Source organism: Adiantum capillus-veneris, chromosome 16 (assembly GCF_014529385.1).
Source record: "Adiantum capillus-veneris isolate H3 chromosome 16, ASM1452938v2, whole genome shotgun sequence".
NCBI classification, from domain to species: domain Eukaryota; kingdom Viridiplantae; phylum Streptophyta; class Polypodiopsida; order Polypodiales; family Pteridaceae; genus Adiantum; species Adiantum capillus-veneris.
Window position 1 is genome coordinate 130,245,826 of NC_140946.1, and position 25,178 is coordinate 130,271,003.

Consider the following 25,178-nt stretch of genomic DNA (forward strand, 5'->3'; position numbering starts at 1 on the left):
TACACAGCAGGGAGTTTGGGTTAGTGGAGAGGAAAGTGAGAGAGTGGTCAACTGTCTCCCTTTCTCTCCCTATATTCATTTAGGTGAAAGTATAAACAGGGGTAGTTTCCCACGGCCACCTGGCCTACACCCCAACAACTAGACATCTCAAGTGTACACTATAATCCCCTCTCATTGTATGTGCGCACGTATCATTTTGGTGATGATTTTTATTTTCCTGCAAGGATTATTGATGAGAGCATAAGAATAGTCTGTAAATTTAAACAAAAATCCTTAATTATCTTTCTCTAGCTGCATTATACCTTGTAAGCCTTGCTCTAATAGCCTAGTTTCATCCATGATTAGAATTAACTCTCTTGGTTAGTTTTCATTAAATCCCATGTAAGCTCTAGTCGAATATTTATTACAAGTCAAAGACCGCTCCAAAAGCACTAGTAGCATATTTGATCAAATATGTGTGTGTTTAGGTAGTAGCAATGAATACCCTTGGTTGGGGGCGCACTTTGAGAAACCATGTGTATCACATGTGATCAAAATCCTAAGCATCACATTTTATAGATTCAAATAAAACAACCCCTCTTTCTTCATATGCTTACATCTTTTTTTTTGAAAACTAAATGAATAAGCCCCTTCCACTAATAGGAGCTAGAATATACCTCCTCTTGAGCACATGTGACACATCTACAACTTTAAAAGGTGAAACCGCTTTGGTGAATGCCTCAAGTTGGTCATACTACTGTCTACATTATAGTTTTTCCTGTGTGGGGAATCATGGTTGTATGATTGTCTACTACGGTCTCCATCCTTTATCGATACTATGTGATTAATAGGTGTCTTTGAACTCTATAAAATGATTCATAGCCATCTTTGACCTCTTTTGAGAAACTGCATGTGTAGGTGGTGGAAACTATTAATTTATTTCATAGCCTTAAATTATATTTTATGTTTTTTTTCTCCCAAACTCACAATTGTGAGTGGATATATTGTATTCACCAATATCATTAGGGCCAAAAACGACTAGAAAATGGCTATTTGTTAATTAAAGAATAGTCCAATAGTCATTTGACATGTATACAAAAGTATGGCACTCTTGTCTCCTCTATCTTGGGTCTCGATAGTCCTACTTTGGTGGAGAACTACTAAATGTCTTGATCATAAGCCCAATCCAAAGTTTGACATTTTGATCTATTTTATATTTCACAAAATCTTTGTCAAAATATACTAAATCTATGTTTGAAGTCTCTAAAAACAAGGTCATTTATGACAACTCACCTACTTTTTTCAAACGTCTACTTTTTTCACCTTCCCTCCATTTTGTGAGAGCTTTGTTTCTTTCCGTCATTGTATTTTTATTTCTCTTCTCCGATCTCTGAGTTTCCATGGCATCTTCTACTTGTGGCCCTTCTCATAACATAACTTCTTGTGACTTTCATAACGTCAAAGAGGATGGTCTTTGGAAACCCATATCATTTCATGTGAATGACTGGGTAACAAGGCTTACTTCATGCAAAGACACAGAGTGAAGAGAACCAAACGAGATAAAATAAAAAACCATTGGAAAGGTCGTGTTCTTGCTTTCAAAGTGACAAATAATGGATGGTGGCTAGCTAAAGGTCAATATGTGTACATGGCCAAGGATATGGTGCTATACTTGGATGAACATCCTACACTCCATTCTTACTATAAGGAATAGAAATCTTATCTATTTGATACAATGCATTGCGTGAGTGGAACATTCAAAGCAAGCATAAGGGGGGATTGCAGATGTTATGTATGCTGAGAGGCCATCTTCTTTTTACAAAACAGTGGATTTGTTTGTCTATTTGCAAAATATAGGGTTCCATCAAGAGACGGTTCATATGAAGAACTACACCAGTTATCCATTCCCACCATAAGATCATTTGATTGGGAAGCTCCTGATGCATGTACTATATCAAGCTTCAAATCCAAGATCAAAGAAGACATCCTTAAAGCTATGTCTCCTGGTAGGATTTCAAGAAGGATTAAAGTTCAATGGTTCTTGCTTATACATGTCTTTGTGGCATGTTTCAAAATAATAGATTTGCAGAGGACAAAGACAATATGGCTAAACAAAAGATTTTCTATGATTGAACTGGATATTGTACTTGGAGACGGATGGAGTACCAAAGAAAATTTCCATATTGGCAATAATATCAGTTGTAGGGTAAGCCCAAACTCTATGTCTATCTCATACCAACTATGTCGTCAGTCATTAGTTCTGGGCTATGAGTATAGGAGATGGAGAAGAAAGATAGGTAGTTGGATTCATCTCGACTCTGAGGAAAATTGTCCAGAGTTTTAACTAAAGTTCAAAGTTCATCCATACACTGAGCATACAAGCCTGATAGTAACAAAATATTGGAGACTACAAGATGTTAGAGAATCTATTGAGATTCTTGATGAAACATCTACTGAGTATAGATTGAAAGTGGATGACATTGTTGTGAGCACGAGGATGGATAATTCAACCCCTTGCATCACATGTCTTCCCCCAAAGAGAGTTGTATTTGAGCCACTTTTAAGGAATTGAAAAAACGGGATTTCAATGTTGTAAGCATTACATTTTGCAAATTTACGTGTCTTTTCTACTTTGTTGTGATCATTATCTATGTGGTTTTAAATCTAAATGATACCATGATACAAAAGCAAAAATCAAATAGTTGGTATTAAATTTTGCAATACAAAATTAGGAACCACCAAGAGTGTATGTTCATATGGACAAAACGTACAAACTTTTGTGGAGTAATCAGTCATAAACTCCACTTGTCTTTTTGCTTGGGAGGATCCTACATCCTCAACCAGAGACCATTCTTCTTTTGTGTTCAGAAGGGGGTGAAGTCGGTTCAAGAGGGGGTGGTGGTGAGTTAGGTTCCTTGGAGGGTGATGACTTGGGCTCCTCAGGGCTTGGCATGGGGGTCTTAGCAGTGAATTCTACGGGGGGTGGTGCTTTGGCTTCTTGAGGGGTGGTTGTCTTGGAAGACTTGGCAACCTTCTTTGGCAACATGACTGGAAGATTAAAAGGTGAGCCAGGCTTTTCCTCCTTACTATTCTTAGTTGAATGACGCTTGAGAACCTTGAATTTCAATGGTGAATGGAATGGAGGGCCCTTTGCTTATGATTTTCTTTTTGCAAGACTCTTCTTCTTGGTGGGGATCTTCCTCTTGGTAGGACTCCTCTTAGTAGGGCTCTTCTTTACAGGGCTCCTCTTTGCAAGGCTCTTTTCATGGATCTTCTTCCTGTCCTCCTTTTTCATTGCATTCAAACCCTTGGTGGCTTTACCTTACTTTGGTGGCATATGAGACTCTGAATCATCTGGATTTGGTGCCATAAGAGAGTCTGGATCATTTGGGTTTATTGATCTTTCCAAGACCATAGAAACAACCTTCTCTTTCACCCATGTGACCCAAGACTATGGATATTCATGCAAGTGTAACATATAGAAAAAAAAATAAAGAGCATAAGTACATAAGCTAAGAAGTCAAAGTTAATCAATAGTACATGTGATTGACACTTACAGTGAGTGTAGTCATCCTACACCTTGACTCAAGATTTCTCCATGCATTGGCAAGCACCCTCCATCCACAAGATGAGTCTGTTTGTAAAGGCACCTTTTGATTGTAGTACTTGAAATCTTCTATATTGTAATCTTTATTTGTGGTAATCTGTGACAAACAATAATTTTGGAAGCACTGCAAGTAAATATCACTCAAAGAGCTACTAATAGAAAACAAGGGGCCATCAAGTATGCATAAATCATACTTCAAACTTATAGTTTACTTCTCCCATGAATACTTGACAGTGAATTCATAAATATAACATCTTTCTCCAAGAGATTCAAGATAATAAGACTCCAATGGACTCTACAAGAAAATATCAGTTATCTAGGAACACCACAAAATCTAAAAAATTAATTGGAGTTAAGACTTATGCTTCAATATAGGGGTTTATTATGTAATTGCATGTCAGCATGTCAAATTATTCAAAAATACTTGAAAGGTTTCCCTGCTTGTTGAATAAGCACTTTTTGTCACTAGAGGATCAAGTATGGATGCTTGCATAGCCATAGCCTCTGGAAGATCCCTCATAAGACACTCAAGATCAAAGGAAATACATCCCCCAATGAGTCCATCCCCCCAGTGAGGCCATCCCCCAATGAGGCCCTTGTAGATATGCACTAATAATTAGAAAAGGGGAAACACATACTTGAGCCAAATAAATAGCACAGTATCACCAACCTCAATGTTTGGGTTTACAATCATACTTGTGTCCTGAGGGAATAGCTTTCTCTGTAAGTATAGCATCTTCTGATATCATGTTTGTCTCCCTCTTAACCTCCTTGCCTGCTTTGATATCCTTGGCCATTCTTGTCTCATACTGATGTGTAACATCTTCAATGACAACCCCTGACTTACTTTGCTGCCTAGCGGGAGGAATATTTAAAATTTGGTAGGCTCTAAGATCCTCACTAGGAATTGGCTCCAAAGCCTTCTCAAACTTGTACCTCAGCCTTGACACAAGCACAAAATCTTTGCTCATGGGTGAGACCTTGTGAGAAAATGTAGCTGCAATGTAGCTATCATGAAATCTATTAAGAAATGCATTAATAGTTCTCGGACTTCTAGATTTACTTAAAGTAGAAGAATCTAACAATTTGTGTACACACTAGAAGAGCTTGGCTTTTGATCACCATCCCTCCAAGGAACAAGTCGTTCTTGTAAAATCCTACTTTCTAGGTCTTTTGAACCCATTTGCGGATTTTCTCTGCTAGGCCACTAGCTTATAGCCAGGCATTCCTTGAACAAGTGAGGGAGGTCCTCACAAGCCACTTTACAACCCAAACATGTTGTTCACGGTGTGGCCACACAAAGAGAAGTACCACCCTTATGTGGCTGCTAGTGGTTCTTACACCAAGTTGGATGTACAAATGGTATCTACTCAAACAAGCCACTTTAAGCCCAAACATGTTGTTCAAGATGTGGCCTCACAAAGAGGAGTACCATCTCTTAAAAAATGTTGGCTTGACTTTACTCTTAAAGAGCGGTTACCATCTCTATGTTAGCTTAAACTCTGTTATTTAAGCTGTTGTGCACCGTTGCATGTTACTTGAGCCCCTCCCATTATATGCACGCTCATATCTTTGTGATTTTTTTTTTATTTTTTATTGCAAAACTCACAATTGTGAGTAATTGTATTAGAATGCCACCAAAAAATTACAAATCAGTCTCAAGTTCATGTCGAGCCCTCAGGGCCAGATGGTTACATAAGAGAAGTATCTACTAACATTATCGAAGGCACATTCTTTCACACTGCAAGGTTCGAGCGGATGGAGAGGGTCTCCCTAAGCCACTCATCCGAGCTTTGTCTTTTCCCAACACAAATATGAACTTCTTGCTTTCTTGCACTATCTCTGAGAAACTAGCTACAGAGAGAACACTATCAAAGACATGGCAATTCTTGGTCTTCTAGATGTTACTAAAGAAATAGTATCTGACAATTCGCGTGCAGATTAGAAATGCAAGGCTTTGAAACTATTTCCCACCAAGGCACAGATTCTTCTTGAAAAACCCTATCTTCAACGTTCTTTGTACCCGTTTGCACACCTTCCTTGCCAAGCCTCTAATAGCTGGACATTCCATGAAAAAGTGGGCGAGGTCTTTACTAGCTGATCTGCACACTGGGCGGATCTGATCCCACGTGCTTGAATCTTGACGCATGTTGGCAGAGCTCCCCCCACAACACCTTCCATATAAATACCTTCATAAAATACAGCCATTGTGGATTCTAAATGACCTTTGTGACCTCATCTCAACGAGATTCCGGCCATTGTTTCTTCCATTGTTTGTTCAAAGGGGCAAACCAAACAGACTCGTGCATTAAGGCTTGGTAAAGTCCCTTGGTATGAGGTTTAAAGAAATGGCACACATGGGCCATTTTCAAGCTTTCGACTCAAAAGTAGATTCTCAGATCGACATCAGAATGTTGTCTAGGCCTTCTACCACTTTGTTGGTAAGCAACTTCTCCATGCCATTGACTTGGAACTGGACACTAGTCATACAATTTCCAACACTTACTGTTATTATCCCAGAAGTGGATCAACCACTGGAGTCCTTTATTGTTCAACCTTCTCGCAATTTCTCTCCATTAAGGGTTCAAAATTACACCAGCGGGTTTAGACATCCAAGGGGACCAATGTGAGATGGAGTTCTAGAAGTACCTGGTCAATTTACTGCATTTCAAAACCCTTGTTGCCCTATTACACTTTCGCAATAGCTCACCTGTGATGCCACCCAGTCTCAACCTGGACCACTTTGGGGCAAACAGTTTATTGTGCACCTCGATCTCTTTCCATTGCCCACCTTTAGAGAAGACTTTTTCCTTCTCAATTATATCCTAGATCATGATAGCCCAAGACTGGTCTTGTTTTGCAATTGCGAACACAAAGTTGGCACACATGGTCTCAACATGAACAGCAGGGTTGAGAATTTTGAGGCCACCTTGAACCATCGGTCGAGCTATAACTTCCCACTTTTCCCATTGCCATGGCAAAGAGGCTCTAGTGTTGTTCCTCCATACGAATGTTTTAGCAGGTTTCAAAAACTCCTTCCAGTTACATTTGGCCATTTTGAGGAGCGAGTTGGTGAAAGCAATATAAGGAAGCATAAATAAATCAATCACTTTTGATTCACTCGAGAAAGGGAGCAACACATACTCCCACCTTCTCATTTGTCTATGGATCTTCTCCATGACCCACTGGAACATTTGCTTATCCATGACGTCCACCCCCAATGGGGCGTCTAGGTGTCGAAATATCCTTCCTTTAGACACGATCTCCCATGACCAGATGGAAGGGTCAAATGAGTCGTTTTTTGTTAGGGATATTAGTCTAGACTTCTCAATACTACACTTCAATCCCAAAGCCACAGCATATGTATGCACAATCTCTAGCGCCTTCCTGAGTACCTGAGGGTAGGCTTTTAGAAAGAGGAGGGAATCGTCTACAAATATCTTGGTGCTGGTCGTTGCCGGGCAAAGTTAAACCTTGAATTTCACCCCGTGCAGCAACAACTTTGAGCATCTTTATTAGAGGATGCGAGCCAATGGCAAAGAGAAGCAGGGCTAAGGGGAATCCTTGCTTGATAGATCTTTTGACTTCAAAGGATCCCACAATTCTATCATTGAACAAGAGCTTCGATTGACTGCCTGCACTCAAAGTATGTATAAGATGACATAGGCAAGGCCCAAAGCCCAGTCATTTCATGACATCTTCAATGAAGGACCACATAACCCTATCATATGCCTTGTCTAGGTCTAGCTGAAGTAGAATGCACTCCTGCTTTGTGAAAGCTGCATACTCAATGCCCACCATTACTGCCAAGATATTGTCATAAATTGACCTTCCTTTGATAAACTCGTGGTGATGAGGGGAGATGACTGTGTCTAGGAGGGGGGAGTTTCTAAGAGTGACTGACTTAGCAATGATTTTGTATTGAAGTTCTTATTGCCTTTGGTGTGTTAGTCTCTTTTTCCCTCTCTTTCAATTCCCAATACACCCAATTACCGACCTTTTTCATTAAGAATTTTCTTAAGTGGAGTTTTGCCTAGGATTATTGATGCCTTGTACCAAGGATAAGGGGGCGGGCCGTTAGTGGTGGCTCCCCAATTAGCCGATGTAATTATGGTCTCTCAATGATGTCATGGATCAGTACGAGCATGGCAGGATCTTGTAATTTGTTGGGATGATCAATTTAATTCACTCATAATTGTGAGTTTTGCTTTTAAAAAAAGTGGAGGTTTCTAGTTATGCCATTGCACATGTAAGTTGGTAGTTTCAAGATCTCCTCTAACATGAAAATTCTATGCAAAGCAACTACAAATGCAAACATATAGAGCCTTCTTTTGTAAATGCAATTCTCATCCCCTCTCATTATCATTTTAGATAGACCCAAGAAATTTCTTTACCCTCGATTTTTTTTAAAAGTGGCTACAAAACATTTATTTTTCTCCCATGGAGGGTGTCACAAAATCTTTACTATCATGGAAATGGAGAAGGAAAAGTCTCGCAGGTGGGATGGACTAAGATCTGAATTTTTCAAAGAGTTTTGGGAGGAGCTTAAAATTCCTCTTACACAGTTAGCGCACACAACTTTGTTAGAAAGAATGATGAATTGAGGATGGATGCCAACTTGAAAAAAGTGTTAATCAAGCCTATTCCTAATTTAATCTATTGCTCCGTCTTGAAACACTATTGACCTATTACGATGATGATCGTAGCCTACAAGATCATTGCTAAGGTTAGTGCATTGAGTCTGGCTCCAATCTTGGACAAAGTCATTACCCCCCATCATAATGAATTCATCCAAGGATGATCTATTTATGACAACATTTTAGCAGTGATGGTCAGCATTGAGTATGCTACTTTCATTAAGCAGGATTGTATTCTCATGCAACTCAACCTAGACAAGGCTTAAGACAAAATCTCATGGTCATACATTGCTAATGTCTCGAGAAAGTTGGGCTTTGGAACCATAATATGCATGATGGCTCACACGCTAGGGGAAGCTACTTTGAGCTCTTCTTCAACAACAAGATTAGGGTAATGTTGTTAGGTAAAGGTGGTGTGCCTCACTGTGATTTGCCTGTGTCCGCCGGTCAGTGTCCGACCACCCACATCTATCTCCTTATTCTTTAGAACATACAAAGAATAAGGAGCTCTCACTTAGATTCTCACATGGTGCTCACACAATGAGATTTTGGAGCTCCACCCCACATTCTATGTCGTGCTCTCTCTCTCTCTCTCTCTCTCTCTCTCTCTCTCTCTCTCTCTCTCTCTCTCTCTCTCTCTCTCTCTCTCTCTCCCCTTTGCACTCTCTGCACGTGCACCACATTTGTGCACTCACAACTAGTATCGAAGCTTTGGCTTCGCGACAAATGGAGTGCTACAGAGAAGTGAGCTTTCGGCTATGGTGAGCTCGCTTTTGGTGGAAGCTTGAGATCAGTGAGGAACCACCAGAGGAAGCTTGAGGGAAATTTCCAAGCTTGAGAGAAGGGTGTTTTGCAAGTGTGTATGCTTTTTTTGCAGCCATACTTGCAAGAAGAATGCAGATTTTCATTTCCACGTGTCATTTTTCGGGCTCCAAAACAATGTTTTATGCATAACTTTTGCATACGGAATGTGATTTATGCAAGGTTAGGGTGTACCTGGGGTTTTGGCACGCTCCAGACGTAATGGTGATGTCCATTTGGACTGACTTTGACCTCTAAAATTTTTGCAACAGTAGCTGTTTATTGTGTGTCGAGGGTTCCACACATGGTTTGCTCTCGGGTGTGAGAGTGGTATTGGCTGCAAGTTTGCTCACAAATGGGAGGATACGATGTATGAACTGTGTGGTCTGATGCTCAGGGAGACTCATGTGATTGCAATTTGAACTCGGCAATGTATGCCTCGAGCCTATTTTTTTGGCAGTCACAGGTAGAGCAGGTATTTGTGTACTAGATTTGTAGGTCTTTGCAATGATGTATGCAAAGTGTGGAGATTGGTGCATGCATTTGGAGTGTGTTTTGATGCGCTTTGGTCGATCATGGTTTTGAGTGTGTAGCCACTTTGGTTACTGGTTTTGTAGCCGTTTTGCTGAAGAAACTCTGGTGAAATTTTCCCAATAATCTTATGCGCATCGTTGGTGCGATCGAGATTGCGATTGCTTGTAGCACTCAAGATTTGCGTGCAGCGTTTTCCGTTTTGGATGGTGCATCGTGAGTGTGTTTTGCTTTGCATTTTTGGTCTTGAGCTATGAGTGCTAGGCCATTTGGAGCTTCCAGTTTTGACTCCCAACTATAGATTGAGTCTAGTACTCCCACAGGTGTTGCCATTTGCAGTTGAGGATATCTTCTGTAGTGTTTTGGCTTGCATACCGGTTTTGACACAATAGGTATCTTGAGCTTTTTCTTTGTGTATGCTTTTGTGGGATAGTGGTTGGAGTTTACTCGCCATAGTTTGTGATCGAGCTTGGCTCTCACATTGACATGTTTTGTAAGTTTGGACACAGTTTGGTGTTCTTGTACCCACTCTCGCAGGAGTGAAGATTTGCATATGCTTGTGTGGCTGCAATATAGGCTAGTCACAGGTTTTTACAGATTTTGTAGGTAGTTTCTCTTGTGGGATGTATTTTGAGCTAGTTTGTTCTCTACTTGCGTATGCGGTTATGAGTTTTACGCCCGGTTGAGTAGTTTGTCCCAGTTTATGCTTGCAAAGTTTGCATATTGTGGAGTTTCTTCTAGGCATATGTGAGCATCAGTTTTGATGCGTTTGATCATGATTTTGATGATTGTGTTGTGGTCGAGTTACCTCCCACTTTGTTGCCAGTTTGGCATGGTTGAGGTTTTTCTAAGTTTATAGGGGAGATTATGTCAGATTTTTCCCTGATTTCTCACCATCCTTTGGTTTTTAGCCATTCACTTATGGTTGCAGATATGTGTGACAGTGAGAGATGATAGTCTCCTTCTTGCCGATACTTGCATTGTTGGCATTGTGGTCACAGAGGGCACAATAGACGCCGTTGTTTTAGACATATGAGACAACAACAAAGATGTATGCGTGATGTAGATACGGCTTTGACACAGGTAAGAGAGAGAGTCCCAGTGGCAGTCTATGCAAGTGACGGTGATGTCACACTTGCCTCCAGTGTACCTCTTGCAGATTTGTCTTTGGTTAGCACAATTTATCCACAGTGGTTACTATAGATAGAGATGTTGCTTTCCACGTCACACCATGTCGTGAGTGGTTTAGCACATTTTCTAGTGGGAGACTTGGTTGTGTGTACTTAGCCGATGGTTCGGCATTTGACATAGAGGGTGCAGGAGACATTTGTTTGTCTTTGCCCAGTGGTGCATCATACACGCTACATCATGTATGTTGTGTTCCTCAGTTGAGACAGAGCTTGATCTCAGTGAGACAGTTGGCAGCTTCTGGTTGTTATGTATTGCTTAGAGAGTAGTCTTTCCAGATGCATTCCGGCTCATTAGTGATTGCCAGAGGAGCCCGCAGCGGCCTAGTATATCCTATGCATGTGTCTGAGGTTCGAGACGGTGTAGTCTTGGTTTTGTTGCAGCCATGTTTGGAGCAAGAGACTAGGCATGTCTCTTTTGCGGATGTGCTACATGGAGAGCAGGTTGTGCATTTCTCTTATGGTGACGTTCACACAGACAATGGTATCTCTGGGGATGCACAACTTTGTCAGTCATTCTTTGAGGTGACATTAGTTGATCTAGAGATCGATGCATTGTTCTATGATGTGTCTAATATGTTTGAGGACGATAGTGTCCTTCAGATAGCTGTGTGTGATTGCAGTGGTGATGATTTTTTGGTTTTGCAATCATTCTCAGTAGATACGCCTTTTCCAGACGATGCTGACATGGTGATGCATAGTCAGGTGGGACCTGATGAGGATACATATGGAATTGAGGTTGCTGACAGGGATAGGTTGGCACACATAGTGCATGTTTTTTTGTGTCTCTCATGTCTGACCTTTTGGTCTTGAGACCTGATCTTGCTTATGGGATTGGTGCATTTGCAGTGGGAGTTGTCAGCTGTGTGATGACTGACACTGGCATTGTGCATTATGGAGCCATATAGGTCGTCACTCGATACCTACATGCACATTGTCATCATGGCTCTAGTCCTAGTGGTATGCATGTTGCATCTGCACTAGAGCGTGTTTGGAGTGAGCCAGTGGGCATAGGTTGAGAGCCCTCTTCTCTCACCTCTTGTATATACTAGTTGTAGGCTAGTATTCTCACCACTTATCAGCACACAACCTTTAGTGGGAGAATGTTAGGTAAAGGCAGTGTGACTCACCGTGCTTTGCTCGTGTCCGCCGGTCACCCACATCTATCTCCTTATCTTTATACATACAAAGAATAAGGAACTCTCACTTAGATTCTCACATGGTGCTCACATAGTGAGATTTGGGAGCTCCACCCCACATCCTATGTCGTGCTCTCTCTCTCTCTCTCTCTCTCTCTCTCTCTCTCTCTCTCTCTCTCTCTCTCTCTCTCTCTCTCTCCCCTTTGCACTCTCTACATGCGCACTGCATTCGAGACAGGTGTACTTTGTTGCCATCAGAGAGCTTTGTGTACACAGCGGTGTGGCAGTTGAAAGGCATTTTGGCATGTGTATAGGCTGATTTTGCAGCCATTGTGGAAGTTTATTTGATGCACGGTTAGTGCATAGGCTGGTTCTCTATTGTATTGCCATGTGGTTGCGCTTGTAGTGTGCTTTCCGGACATAGTGCTCCATGATTTATCGAGGCAATAAGAGCTATTTTGATCATCATTTGTGCCGTGATTTGGCAATGATTATGCATCCAGGTATCTTGCCATTTGATATGCCTATTTCTACAGTGTATGCATGAGACGATTTTGCATATCAGGAGTGATTTGGCATGTATGGTCTCATGAGGTGATATGCACAGTTTGTGTTGAGATTTTGGATAGCTCATATGTATTGAGTGTAGATTGACTACGCATTGGCTCTTGTTGAGCATGCTCTTTTGGCTTATGGTTATTTTGGGTTAGATAGCCATTTTATGCCGGAACTCTGGCAAATTTTTCCCAGGAGTTCTTGTTCTTATGTGCATGGTACTCACCATATTTGGCTTGAGTTATTGCACTCAATTTTGGCTTGGATTACTCGCCATAGTTTGTGATCTTGAGCATTGTTTGCTTTATTTGCCTTAGTGCTAGTAGGCTTTGGATTGCGACGGGTTTCCGCATCCAGGTTTGTGGCAGTGTTGGTCACAGGTTTTCCATACTGTTTGGCAGTTTGGATTGCGACTTGTATTCCATCCATCTCTATTGCCCACAAATTGTGGTTCTAGTGGAAGACCTTGTGTGTATTTTGTGCGTCGAGCTATTCCTCACTTGCTTTTTTGGTTCTGTCTCGGTTGTCTGGTTACCGACAGTTTTTTGTATTGGTTTTACTGCTCTTTGGTTGTATAGGTTGCCAGACATGGCAGTACACACGTCAGAGTTTGAGCTCTTTGTTACGAGATTTGATGGGTCAGATTTCGCTTGGTAGAGTTGGCATATTCTTGATGCATTGACTTGTTTGGGCCAGGCATTGACACTACAGGGCAAGGGTGCGAGGCTAGAGTCTATGTCTGACAGTGCATGGGAGGACTTGGATACACTAGCGCGGCTGACAATTATGTTGAGCCTAGTAGAGTTAGTCTATTGCATAGTTATGCAAGCATGTACAACTAGAGATTTATGGCAGCTGTTGTGTCAGAGATATGGCACTTCAGAGTCCAGAGATGTGCCTAGAGCAAGATGCAGGTCTCAAAGACGGAGACTGTGCACTTGTTGGCATTGTGGACACAGAGGACATAGTTAGAGGCGTTATTTTTGCAAGATGAGACATCGCAAACGTCAGTACAGGTTGGATGCTTCAGCTTTGACTACATCGAAGGCAGATGTTGTGTATGAGGCTACACACGATGGTGAGGTCGTTTTTGATTCCACGTTTTCTCTTGAGGTTCTCATGTCATGCGATGGCACATTACCTTCGTAGAGGATGCTAGATACTGATGCTTCATTTCACGTCTCGTCGATACGCGAGTACTTTTGCTCGTATGCTAGCGGTTTGCTTGGACATGTGCGCTTGACTGATGGTTTAGTCCATGACATTGGTGGTGCCAAAAATGTTCAGTTGTCATTGCCAAGTGGAGCAATGCTAGTGCTGAGGCATATTCACCATGGCCGAGTTTGACTCGGAGTTTGTTCTCCGTGAGTCAGTTGAGAGACAGTGGGTGCTATGTTGTGCTAGATGAGCACGGTTTTAGTTTGCATCATGGATAGCTAGTTTTAGCGAGAGGTTCTAGTGTTGATATCACATATCTGATGCATGTTAGTCACGTGAGAGAGGGAACTATCTCTGTGACATTGCTGCAGCCATAGACAACAGAGACGGATTTCCTTTTTTAGTGGGTTGCATGATGCTTTGCCTTTGTGTCGGCAGAGCACTCAGACAGTTGTGTGTGTGCCTACTGAGGTTAGGCAGTTAGAGCAGGCAGGCTCTTGTGAGACACAATTGGTTGTGCATTTGTCTTGTGGTGACGTTCACACATATAGTGGTATCTCTGTGGATGCACAGAGATACCACTGTGAGATAGTGGTATCTCTGTGGATGCACAGAGATAGTGGTATCTCTGTGGATGCACAACTTGGTCAGTCATCAGTTGAGATGACCTCAGTTGAGCCAGAGACCGATGCATTGTTCTATGGTACATCTGATAAATTTGAGGGCGACAATGTCCTTCAGACAACTGTGTGTGATTGCAGTGGTGCTCATTTTTTGGTTTTGTAGTCATTCTCAGTAGATATGCCTTTGCCAGACGATGCTGACATGGTGATGCATAGTCAGGTGGTTCCTGATGAGGATGCATATGGCACTGAGGTTTCTGATAGGGATAGGTTGGCACACATAGTGCATGTTTCATCGGCTTTTGGGTCTCTCATGTCTGACCTTTTGGTCTCAAGACTTGATCTTGCTTATGTGGTTGGTGCATTTGTAGTGGGAGTTGTCAGTCGTGCGATGACTGACACTAGCATTGTGCATTGTGGAGCCATGCAGTTCATCACTCGATACCTGCATGAGGAGTGTCATCCTGGCTCTAGTCCTAGTGGTATGCATGTTGCATCTACACTAGAGCGGTTACAGAGTGACAGTCGTCTTCTCTCACCTCATGTATATACTAGTTGTAGGCTAGTCTTCTCGCCACTCATCAACACACAGCCTTTAGTGGGAGAATGTTAGGTAAAGGCGGTGTGCCTCATCGTGCTTTGCTCGTATCCGTTGGCCAGTGTCCGGCCGCCCACATTTATCTCCTTATTCTTTATACATACAAAGAATAAAGAGCTCTCACTCACACTCTCACATGGTGCTCACACAGTGAGATTTGGGAGCTCCACCCACATCCTGTGTCGTGCTCTCTCTCCCCCTCTCTCCCCTTTGCACTCTCTGCGCATGTGCACCGCATCCGCGCACTCACAAATGTTTGAAGTCAAATAATCCATCAAGCAAGGTTTCCCCATTGGTCTTTGCGGTTGGCTCAAACTTTCTGGATTCCTCACTCAAGGACAATGCAAAAAAAGGCAAAATTCAAGGTCTATGTCTATTGAGGGGAAAACAATTGCTTGCAAAACTATTTGCATACAATTTGCTACTCTTTATCAAAGCCAACTCACAGATGTTAAGAGGAGCTCTTGAGATCATCCAATTATTCGTTATTGCTTTCAGTTTGTTGTGCAAAATTGAAAAGTTCAAGTTGATTTGACCCTTAAAAAGTGACTCATTCGACCCTGCCAAATGGTCAGAGGAAGTCATCAAAAAGGGAACTGTATTCAAACACCTCAACACTCCACTTGGGGTGGACATTTGAATCTTGAGATATATCCACATTAAAAATAAGAAGGTAGGAGTATGCACTACTCCCTTTCCACAATAGACTCATTCAGATAAACGCCTCCATGATCCCATATACCTCACTCGTGTCTCTGACTCTAAAAATGGGCAAATTCCATTGGAAAGAATTTTAGAAGCATATCAAATGATTCCTATGGAAGAACAAGACAAAAGACACAACTCCTTGCCAGTGGGGAAAATACGAATGGGTGGCGTGACCCAAGAATCAAGGTAACATTAGGATATTGTACCATGTGTTCCATGTAAAAGCCATGTGTTCTAAACTAGTTGCATCGTTGACTGACCAAAGGCAAGAATGAGTAGTCATGGCCTGAGGCATGATCAACAAAGCACAGCTTGTCTCTCAAGGAGACACATAGAAGGACTCCAAAGTGCATGATAAAATTTTGGCCCCTAGTTGGACTTTCCTTAAGCTTGAGGTTTGCACTGGGAAACTTGCATGAAAGTGTAACAAAGCAGTCACGACTGTGGAATGGGGGGAAACACTCAAATACTTTAGATGCTCCATTTTTCACTGGTCCCTCTGGCTCTCCAAGCTTGAAAGGGAATCCTTGAAGCCTTTTTGAAGGGAAGTTCCACGAAAGGTGAATAATGAAGGGATCTCTAAAATATCACATCTATGGGATGATAGAAAACTCTACTAGAAAGAGGTGGAGAAATTGGTAAGCCAGCATAATCAGAGTCTCTACAAAAGACTTTTGGTGGTCATTAGTGTCTTGGAAGTCGTGTCCTCCAAACCTATGCCTATGATTGGGTCGGACCTAAATTACAAAGATTGGCATTGGCCATACACTCCCAAAAACCCAAGAATCCTATAACATGCTAGTTCTTAACAAAGTAGGCTAGTTTGCTCCTCTCATCAAGATATGAAAAAGAATTGGTCAAAAATGCGATGGCAGATGAGTGTTTAGGGAATATGGGAGACCAGATGGCCAAACTTCATGAAAATGTTTACATTCAAGGTGCTATGGAGAGCCATCCCCACTGGGAAAAAGATTTGTGCTAAAGGGTTTGGTTCTGACTCTTGCTCTTGTTGCATAATAGCTTTAGAGGACCCCTTGCATCTGTTCAAAAGGGTCTGGCCACCAAAATCTACAAATGGGTGCATAAGACTGGGAAGATTATTTTCTATACAAACGACTGGGAAGATCACATAACCAAGACATTCTAGTTTGCACTCAAATGACCAAATCTTGTTAATCAAAACAACTATGAAAGGCCAAGAACTTGCATGTCTTTGAGGGAAAATATGTTGTGGCTGAATTTGGTGATATTATCTCGTGAAAGCACCAAGCTCATGTAGGTTGTAGGATTAAAGAGAGGGGCAATAACTAATAAGAATGGGAACCTACACTTAGTTGCATTGGCTACTCTAGAGGTCATTCTTAGTGACTTTGTATATGGCTCTTACTATGTTTTTGTACAAGTCCCCTTTTTGAAACAATGCCCCCTCAAGGTGTTAGGAAATAGGATGTAGCTAAGTAGATATTATAGTAGTTTACTTAATGGAGAGATAATTTTCACACACGAGAAATTAGAGAGAGAGAGAGAGAGAGAGAGAGAGAGAGAGAGAGAGAGAGAGTACATGATATATGTGGTTCACCCAATGTGGGCTACATCCACGGGAAAGCAGCCACTCAATGGCTTTAGTACTTCAAACAAGAAGTAAGTTACAAAGGGATTATACCCTTAATAGAGCTCCTGTCTTGCTTCACTCTCACCACCTCACACACACATTGTTGCATCAACTTCACAATGCACCACAATGCATATTGTGTGTAGAAGAGGCCTCCTTTTATAGGCCAAAAGGGTTGCTCTCTCTTAGGAGAGGCAGACGTGTGTAGCCGTCCTTGTGTAGATAAGTCCAAGTTGGACTCTCCAATGCATCCATGTGTGGCCATCCTTGAGAAGAAAAGTCCGCCTTGAAATCGGCCATCGGTCAATGACTTCGATCATTGGCCACCGGCCATTGACCATTGGCCAGCCGGCCAATTGACCAGCCGTTTTCCAACCACTTTCGGCCGTCCTCCGGCCATAATATTCCAGCTTGAGACTAGGCATTAATTTTTTGTTTTCGGGCAACTGATTTTTCTTCACGCACGATGGCTTCTCCTCATAACAGGGGCCTCACAAATTTGCATTTTTAATACTAAAAGTTACAAGGGGTAATTCAGGCTCCATACTTAACACAAGACACATGTAGTGTGTGCAAAATTCTACCCACACTTGTCATACAAAGTGAGCTTATATATCCCACGTCACAAAATGCCAGATACAACTGTTTCATCATCAAAACTGAGATCATGAACCGTACATCTATCATCCATAAGACACAGGTGATCTGATACTCACAGAAGAACCACGAGAAGTGGCTGCATTGCTATTACCACCTCTTTAGGCAACAACAAAGCCTATTCAACTACACATTGTTTAGCCATGTTCTTTCTCAAAAGTGACTCTTGTAATAGCAATGTGCATAATGCATCAAACTTGACATCTTGAGGTTTTCCTTGGGTCATAAGTCTCCAAGTACTAGCAATAGTCTGGTAAGAGTCTAGCAATGCATTGAGAACAATCTGCACAAGTGAAGTGTGTAGAAACAACTTCACCTACAAAAATGAGTTGCTCATTGATATCCTTGATACCAGCAAGAAAAGTGTCCATGTAATCTTCTTCTTGCATAATCTTTGACTCTAGATCGTTATGTAGCAATGCAATTTTTGCTTCATTATGACTTGCATACAAACCAGACACAGTATCCCAAGCTTGTTTTGCTCATTTTGCTGAGAAAATGTGAGGAGTAATAATGCACATCACAGATAATTGAGGTGCTTGTCATGCTTGTTGACTAGGGAGCTTGAGGTGCTTGTGAGAACACCACCCAAGCTTGAGGTGCTTTGTCATGCTTGCTAACTAAGGTGCTTGAGATAAGGTGTGCAAAAGTCAATCACTATCCCTACAAGGAGGGGGCGAGCGCTACAAGAGGGGGCTAGAGAGAGAACACACACCCTCACACAAGGCAAGCTTGGTACAAAGAAAGCAAAAGGGAAACTTGTTAAGCTCCTCCTCATGTTGCCCTCATGGTGTGCCTAAAGCCTATTGGCTGGCCACCCAAGGATTCAATGATAAATTAGTTAATTTAATTAATTGTTTTTGCATTTATCAAGTCTTCTCTCTCAAAGGGAAAAGGGGGACACTTGTCCCAAGACTAGCATGCTTGCTTGGTATGACTCTTGCTTGTAATTGGCTAGGCCTGGAGGGGTCCAATGAGCTTGAAGCACGAGCTACAAGGGGGGGTTGACCAAAGCAAGCTAGGGGATTTCTTCAGGGGTATACTCTCCCACACACACTCACATGCACTCTCATTGTGTGAAGTGCAAAGTGCAAAGTGCAAGAACTCCATCTCCTTCTCCAAGCAAGTAGGAAAATTGAGAGCCTACACCAACACTCTTGGCTATGGAATGCAAATCCAACCAAGAGTCATGTTTCAATGCTTAAGCTTGCCATCTTCTTCATCTTCATTACTATGCTATTATGTATGCTATCAAGAAGAGTGATGATAAGTGAGAAACTAATTCTTTCTCCTACGAAATGTTTCTGCTTCCTCTTCCCTCCCTTCATTCCCTGCTAGCTCTCTCCACCTTCGAAGGTGTTTGAGGTCTTGGGACTGAGGCTTGGGATAGTTAATGCTTTCCAGAAAGTTTATGTTATGCTCATGATGCATGAAGCTTTCCATCTTCATTGCATCACCTAGGTCACAAGGAACACAAAAGATTGTATTGTATCAAGTCTCTTTTGATGGGAGAAACTATAATACAATTGCCTATTGGAGGGGGGGCCGGCTCCACATAAATCCGGTCCTCAACTTGTTGTCATGTTCTCTAAACTCTCTCTCTTGCAAAAGTATTGTTTATGCCAAGTTAACTAAATGCTATGTTTATGTTGCTACCATCAATTAAGTTCACCCACTATGCTCACAAAGTAATTTCACAAAAGTACTTTCTCTAAATTTTGCTACTCTCGAAGCTAATGGGCCATTTCCATTACATGTGCTATGTAGCACAACCCGAAGAGGATTGTAAGGGGCATGTTTTGTAAAACATTGCATTGATAAAATTATGCACAAAAGGACAAATTGCTTATTGAGTACTTGTAGTGGAAATAGAGGCCGAAATGAGCCAGAATGAGAATGTTGAGACACACCATGCTCTATGAGTTTCCTGAAGTATTACATGACCTAATGACACTCACCAAAACTCACCCAATTTGGAGAAAGTAAGAAAGAAGCTACTGACAATGCTGGCAACTATGCTCAAGAGGATGCAACCTACATTGATACCAATTGTTGGCATTAGGGTTGCAAGGATATACACACAACTTGAAGAAGATCAAGAAGCTCAAGGCACACAACAGAGAGTGTATTGCTTAGTGCGCAAATAGAAAGGTAGATTAGTCCTAGAGTGATGGATGTATGTACAATGCATGGGAGAAAAAACCTCTTAATGAGGGAAAAAGTGCTATGGGAGTCCTAAGTGTCTACACACAAATCACTACCATATATATGGCAACATGTTTACATCATGAAATTAGCAAGATAATCTCATTCAACCTAAGAACTTCCATATATTCAACGTACAAAATTAAAGTTGAGTATATTGCCCTCACGTCTTATGAAAACTGTACTTGTTTTGGACACCTTCACTTTTCCTAATTGCTACATTTACTTGTTTACTAATACTTGAACCAATGACATGGTTGTGAGGGCTATCTAGTAAGGTAGAATGCATTGCTTCTGATTGTCAAAGGTGTTTTTCTTAGAGTTTACACAAGAAGTGCTAATCTGCTAGTGCCAAATTGAGAGCAAGCCTCCACAAATTGACATAAAAGAAAGTTCAACAAGCATCAATTTTGTAACACCATGAAATGGGCACACGAGAAGCCCTTCAAGCATTTGCTCTCATATATGACATTAGATAAGGATTGGGAAGGACATGAAAGACCCCAATTGATGTTCCTTACATTTTGAAGGCGAAGTTGCCAAGTGTTGGCTTTCAACATATCATTGTGCTTTGTTGTTCCAAATTGGTTGGTAGCCATTGCTCACGTTATATTAGCTCCTAAGCATATTGGCATGCTTGCAACCATGAACAAATTGGCACCTAGGGGAGAGTGGTGCCAAATTGTAAAGTTTGATCAACTTGATTGTAGGTCATGCATCACTCACAATTTTAAGACAAGGGTGGTCCAGCCTATTTTCAAAAATATTCCAAAGAAGCAAAACACTATGCTGCAAGTAGATGGTCCAACCTATTTCAAAAATATTCCAAAGAAGCAAATCACTTTGCTGCAAGTATTAGAATGGTACTGTCTTGAAAAGTTTCCTTTCATTTGCAACAAATGCTAGACATAAGAATGGTAGAGACGAGCTAAGACCGATCTGGTCCATCAATGCATTACCAATGTAGATTTGTTTTGTTGATTTGCAATCACTTCTTAAACCCTCATTGGGTTTTTCTTGGCAAATATAAACTTCGTCCCTGCTCAATTTAAAAAGAAACATTCAACCAAATATGAATAAGTAGCACAATCAATAAGCTCGTGACCATCTTTGAGCAAAATCATAATAAACATCTTGACAATCGTAGGGCCACCAAAATTGTATTGACTGTGTAAGACGCATAAATTTAGCTCTCATAAAGATAGGACCAAAAGTTAAATTGAGACAATCGAAGGCGGCTCACCGTACTAGTTATAAGAATGGATGTGAGAAAGACGCTAATGCCAACACCATCATGCAAACTCTTGACCGAAGCTTGGCCAACTGCGAGATGAAACATGAATTTCACATCTTGAGATATGCAGAGAAGGCTGTCCACGAATTGGCATCAAATTTGAGTTTCAAAACTATCTTCCAGAGAGAAGTAGCTTGCAAAATGAGATATGTGAAGTTACATCAGAGCAAAGTCGAGACCTAAAAAGGGAGCACAAAAAAGTATCGAGGAGAGACACTTAGATGTCTACAAAAGCATCTCAAGTAGCCTAGCTAGGTGTGGACATGGTGCTTAGATCCTCAAAACTATCCTACCTAGGTGTCAACCGACACGGCCTTTTGACATGTGAAAGACTCGATTCCTCTCACACTCAGAGAGATACTCACGTTACAATTTGACACCACCTTCGCGTGGTGAGAGAACATATTCAATGTCGTTACCTTACCCACAATGGCCACAGAGGTGCTCACCTCAAGGGCAGCAGAGGCCACATCAGCGTAGATGTGGGGTCCTCCCAGTGGCGTGGGCCCTTCAACCGTGACGGCAGCAGAGAGGGCGATGGACGATCGCGCCAGGACGGTGGCAGGTGGCAGCGGTGTGGAGCCCACGGCGGAGCCGTAGTAGAGGAGGGAGGCGGCGCTGTCGCCCAGCAAATAGAAGGGAGCTCTGTTAGGGTTGTGGAGGGAGAGCTGCAGGTTGAGGGTTAGGTTGGCGGAGGTGACGGTGGCGGGGTAGCCAGCTGTGTAAAGGGAGAGCAGCTGCATCGTGGGTACCTCCACCTTGGGGTCTCGGGGCCTGAAGTTGGTGAAATAGAGGACCGCCAGCAGAGCCACCACTGCCACTAGCAGAGCCAGCACCACCATGCACGCCATCTGCTTCTGTTTCTGCCTGTGCTTGTAGCTGCCTTTGCCCCCCTTGCCCATACTCCTGTTCTGGTCTGTGCTTCACCTCAATTATTCACGAGCGAAGGAGTGTGCTCTGTGTTCGTCCACTCGGCTTAAGCGAGCACAGGGGGTAGAGAGTGTTCAACGCTGTGTGTGTGTGTGTGTGTGTGTGAGAGAGAGAGAAAGAGAGAGAGAGAGACCCGCGGAATGACGGAGCCACTGTGCATACAGACAACGACAACCCTAGTAAGCCGGCTCTTCACTCTAGCCTCACTGTAGTAACTAGGCACAGTTACCGGAGAAAATTATTGGTATATAATCACGGAACGCTCCAGCAGTATAATTAAGAGCCGGGCCCCGGCGTCGGGACTCCAGCCTCCACAGTCAAGGACCTGGTATGGTCAGCGAGCGAGAGAGAGAGAGAGAGAGCATCCTATGCCCATTGCCGGGCGGCAGGCGTTCCCGGCGCGATCGAGAGAGTGAAAGAGAGCCTAAGCCCGAGAGAACTTGCATTCGCATCGAAAACATTAAAGTATTATCTACCCTCAAAACTAAGAATTACTAGCCCCTGGAGTCTGGTCCCCTCCCTATCGCTTTCATGGTGGCATTAGGCTACATTCCTTCTTTCTTGCATGACCTTATGTCCCAACAATTTGCAGATTCCATGTCTGCCGTAGGGCCATGTGTTCAAAATCTAGTGTTTCCCTAGCCCTTTTTCAAGTTTGAGGTAAGAGCCGCGTCTCACTTAGATGCGCTTTCGCAGGTAGAATGCCTTGTAGAACTTACGTGTAACAGTGAGGAAGAGCACTTAGGATTTAGTGGCAACACTCAAGTTGCCTCTCTCAAATTAGGCTATCTTAGGTCCTAATTGCAGGAACCTCAAGTGGTAAAGTGAGCTAGCACCTCTAAGATTGATACTATTGCTCTGATGCATATCTCCACCCATATAAGGCCATTGATAATCCTAGTCAGCAAGATTTTTCTTTTGCATATAAGTTTTCTCTTGATGGATTTTGTAGGTGTTGCAATCATGTGATAGTTGTAAATGTGATTGCAAGCTAAAACATTTAAGAATTATACACTTGTTTTACAAATATAGACCCAAAAAGTGCCCTTCTAACGAAGATTTAGATGGTGGGTGCATTTTGGATCCACAACTTGGCCAATCTAAACAAGTTCTAAAATATTGGATAAATCTCATATATATCACTTGGCCATTTTAAAAAAGTTGTGAAGGATGTAAGATCCACCACTTGACCACTCCAAACAAGCTTTTAAAGTTAATGTGCATCTTAAGTCCACTTCTTTGGCATTCTAGACAAATTTTGCAAGAGTTGGTACATCATAAATCCAACACTTCATCATTTCTAAGCAAATATAGGAATAGCTGGTGCATTCCACAACCACCATATAACTATTCTAATCAAGTTATGGATTGGTGGGTGCATCCCAAAACAAACCAGTTGTGGTGGGTGGGTGCTTTTTAGATTGATCACTGGGCCATATCTAACAAGTTTTAGAAGGCAAAGAGATTTGTTTCAACTGGGCAAGGGGTGGACTTGGAATGCACCCACCTTTCAAATTTTGTTTGAAATGACCAAGTGGTGGATTGAGGAAGAGTTAGGTTTTCGAGCGAGCTCAAAGGAGCGAGCTTTGGTTTTTTGGGAGAACTGCTCCCTACCTCCACCTCCTACTTCCTCCTCTCTTCACCCATGTGCTTCCTCCTCTTTCGTTGCTTCTCCCCCTCAGCCTCCTCCTCCATCATCCTCCCTCTCCTTCACTTCCTCCCTCCAGCTCCTCTCTAGCCGCCCTATATTCCTCCATTTCCTCCACCAGTCGCTCTTCCTCCATCCTTTCCTCCCCTTCTCCAAGGTCATCTTCTTCCACATTGTCATAAAATCTAATATCTAACCAACCCAAATGATTTTCTCATATTAAATTGATCACTTAATGTAGGAGAATAAACGGGAACAAGTGTTAAGATATAGATATGTGCTTATAGATCTATCTCAACACGGGGCCAATAGAAAAGGGGCCCAAATGGGAGATGGTCTATCAAGAGCAAGGCTATCCAATGGAGCATAAGACCTTAGGGTTAGCTTCATTGAAGACCTCCAATAATGTGTGTAAAAGTCGTGCTTGAGGTGCTTGTCCTGCTTGAGGTGCTTGTCATGCTTGAGGTGCTTGATTAAGATGCTTGAGGTGCTTGACTTGCTCCATGCTTGAGGTGCTTGACTTGGTGCATGATTAAGGTGCTTGAGGTGCCTTGAGAAGCTTGCCTGAGATGCTTGTGGGAACACCCCCTACTTCAAGTGCTTTGTCATGCTTGATGACTAAGGTGCTTGAGCTCCTAAAGTCAAAAGCATCCCTACAAGAGGGGGGGCGAGCCCTTTTCCTAGGGATTAGAGAGAGAGAGAACACACACTCACACTCACAAGGGAAGCCCCAGCTTGAAGAGGCAGCAAGAACACATGTCAGGTCCCTACCCATGTTACCTTCATGTGTTGCTTGAAGCCTATTGGCTAGGCTTCAAAGGGGTCCAATGATAAATTACTTGAATTATCTAATTGATTTTGCATTATCAAGTCCTCTCTCTCAAAGGGGAAAGGGGGACACTTGTCCCAAGGCTACCCATGTTGCTTGTAATGGCTCCTGCTTGTGATTGGCTAGGCCTGGAGGGGTCCAATGAGCTTCAAGCATGAGCTACAAGGGGGGGTCGACCCAAGCAAGCTAGGGGGGTGCTTAGGGGGTATACTCACCCACACACACTCACAAATACTCTCATTGTGTACTATGCAAAGTGCAAGAGCTCCCTCTCCTTCTCCAAGCAAGTAGAGGTTGAGAGCCTACACCAACACTCTTGGCTATGGAGTGCAAATCCAACTAAGAGCCATGCTTCAATGCTTAAGCTTGCCATCTCCTTCTTCTTCATTACTATGCTATTATGTATGCTAGCAACAAGAGTATGATAAGTGAGGAACTAATTCTTTCTCCTACGAAATGTTTCTTCTTCCTCTTCCCTAC

The 25,178-nt window shown here is 42.4% G+C and overlaps 1 protein-coding gene across 1 annotated transcript; it reads right to left on the reverse strand.

Moving 5' to 3' along the window:
- Window positions 1–21,325: 21,325 nt before the first annotated feature.
- On the reverse strand, window positions 21,326–22,404 carry LOC147439867 (uncharacterized). The gene has a single exon (XM_086484419.1). The coding sequence runs from the start codon at window positions 22,191–22,193 to the stop codon at window positions 21,585–21,587; it is 609 nt and encodes a 202-aa protein (XP_086340545.1). The 5' UTR covers window positions 22,194–22,404; the 3' UTR covers window positions 21,326–21,584.
- Between the last annotated feature and the right edge of the window lie 2,774 nt (window positions 22,405–25,178).

Coding starts and splice junctions, on each gene's coding strand:
- LOC147439867 (XM_086484419.1), bottom strand. CDS start 22,193: ATGGGCAAGGGGGGCAAAGGCAGCTACAAGCACAGGCAGAAACAGAAG.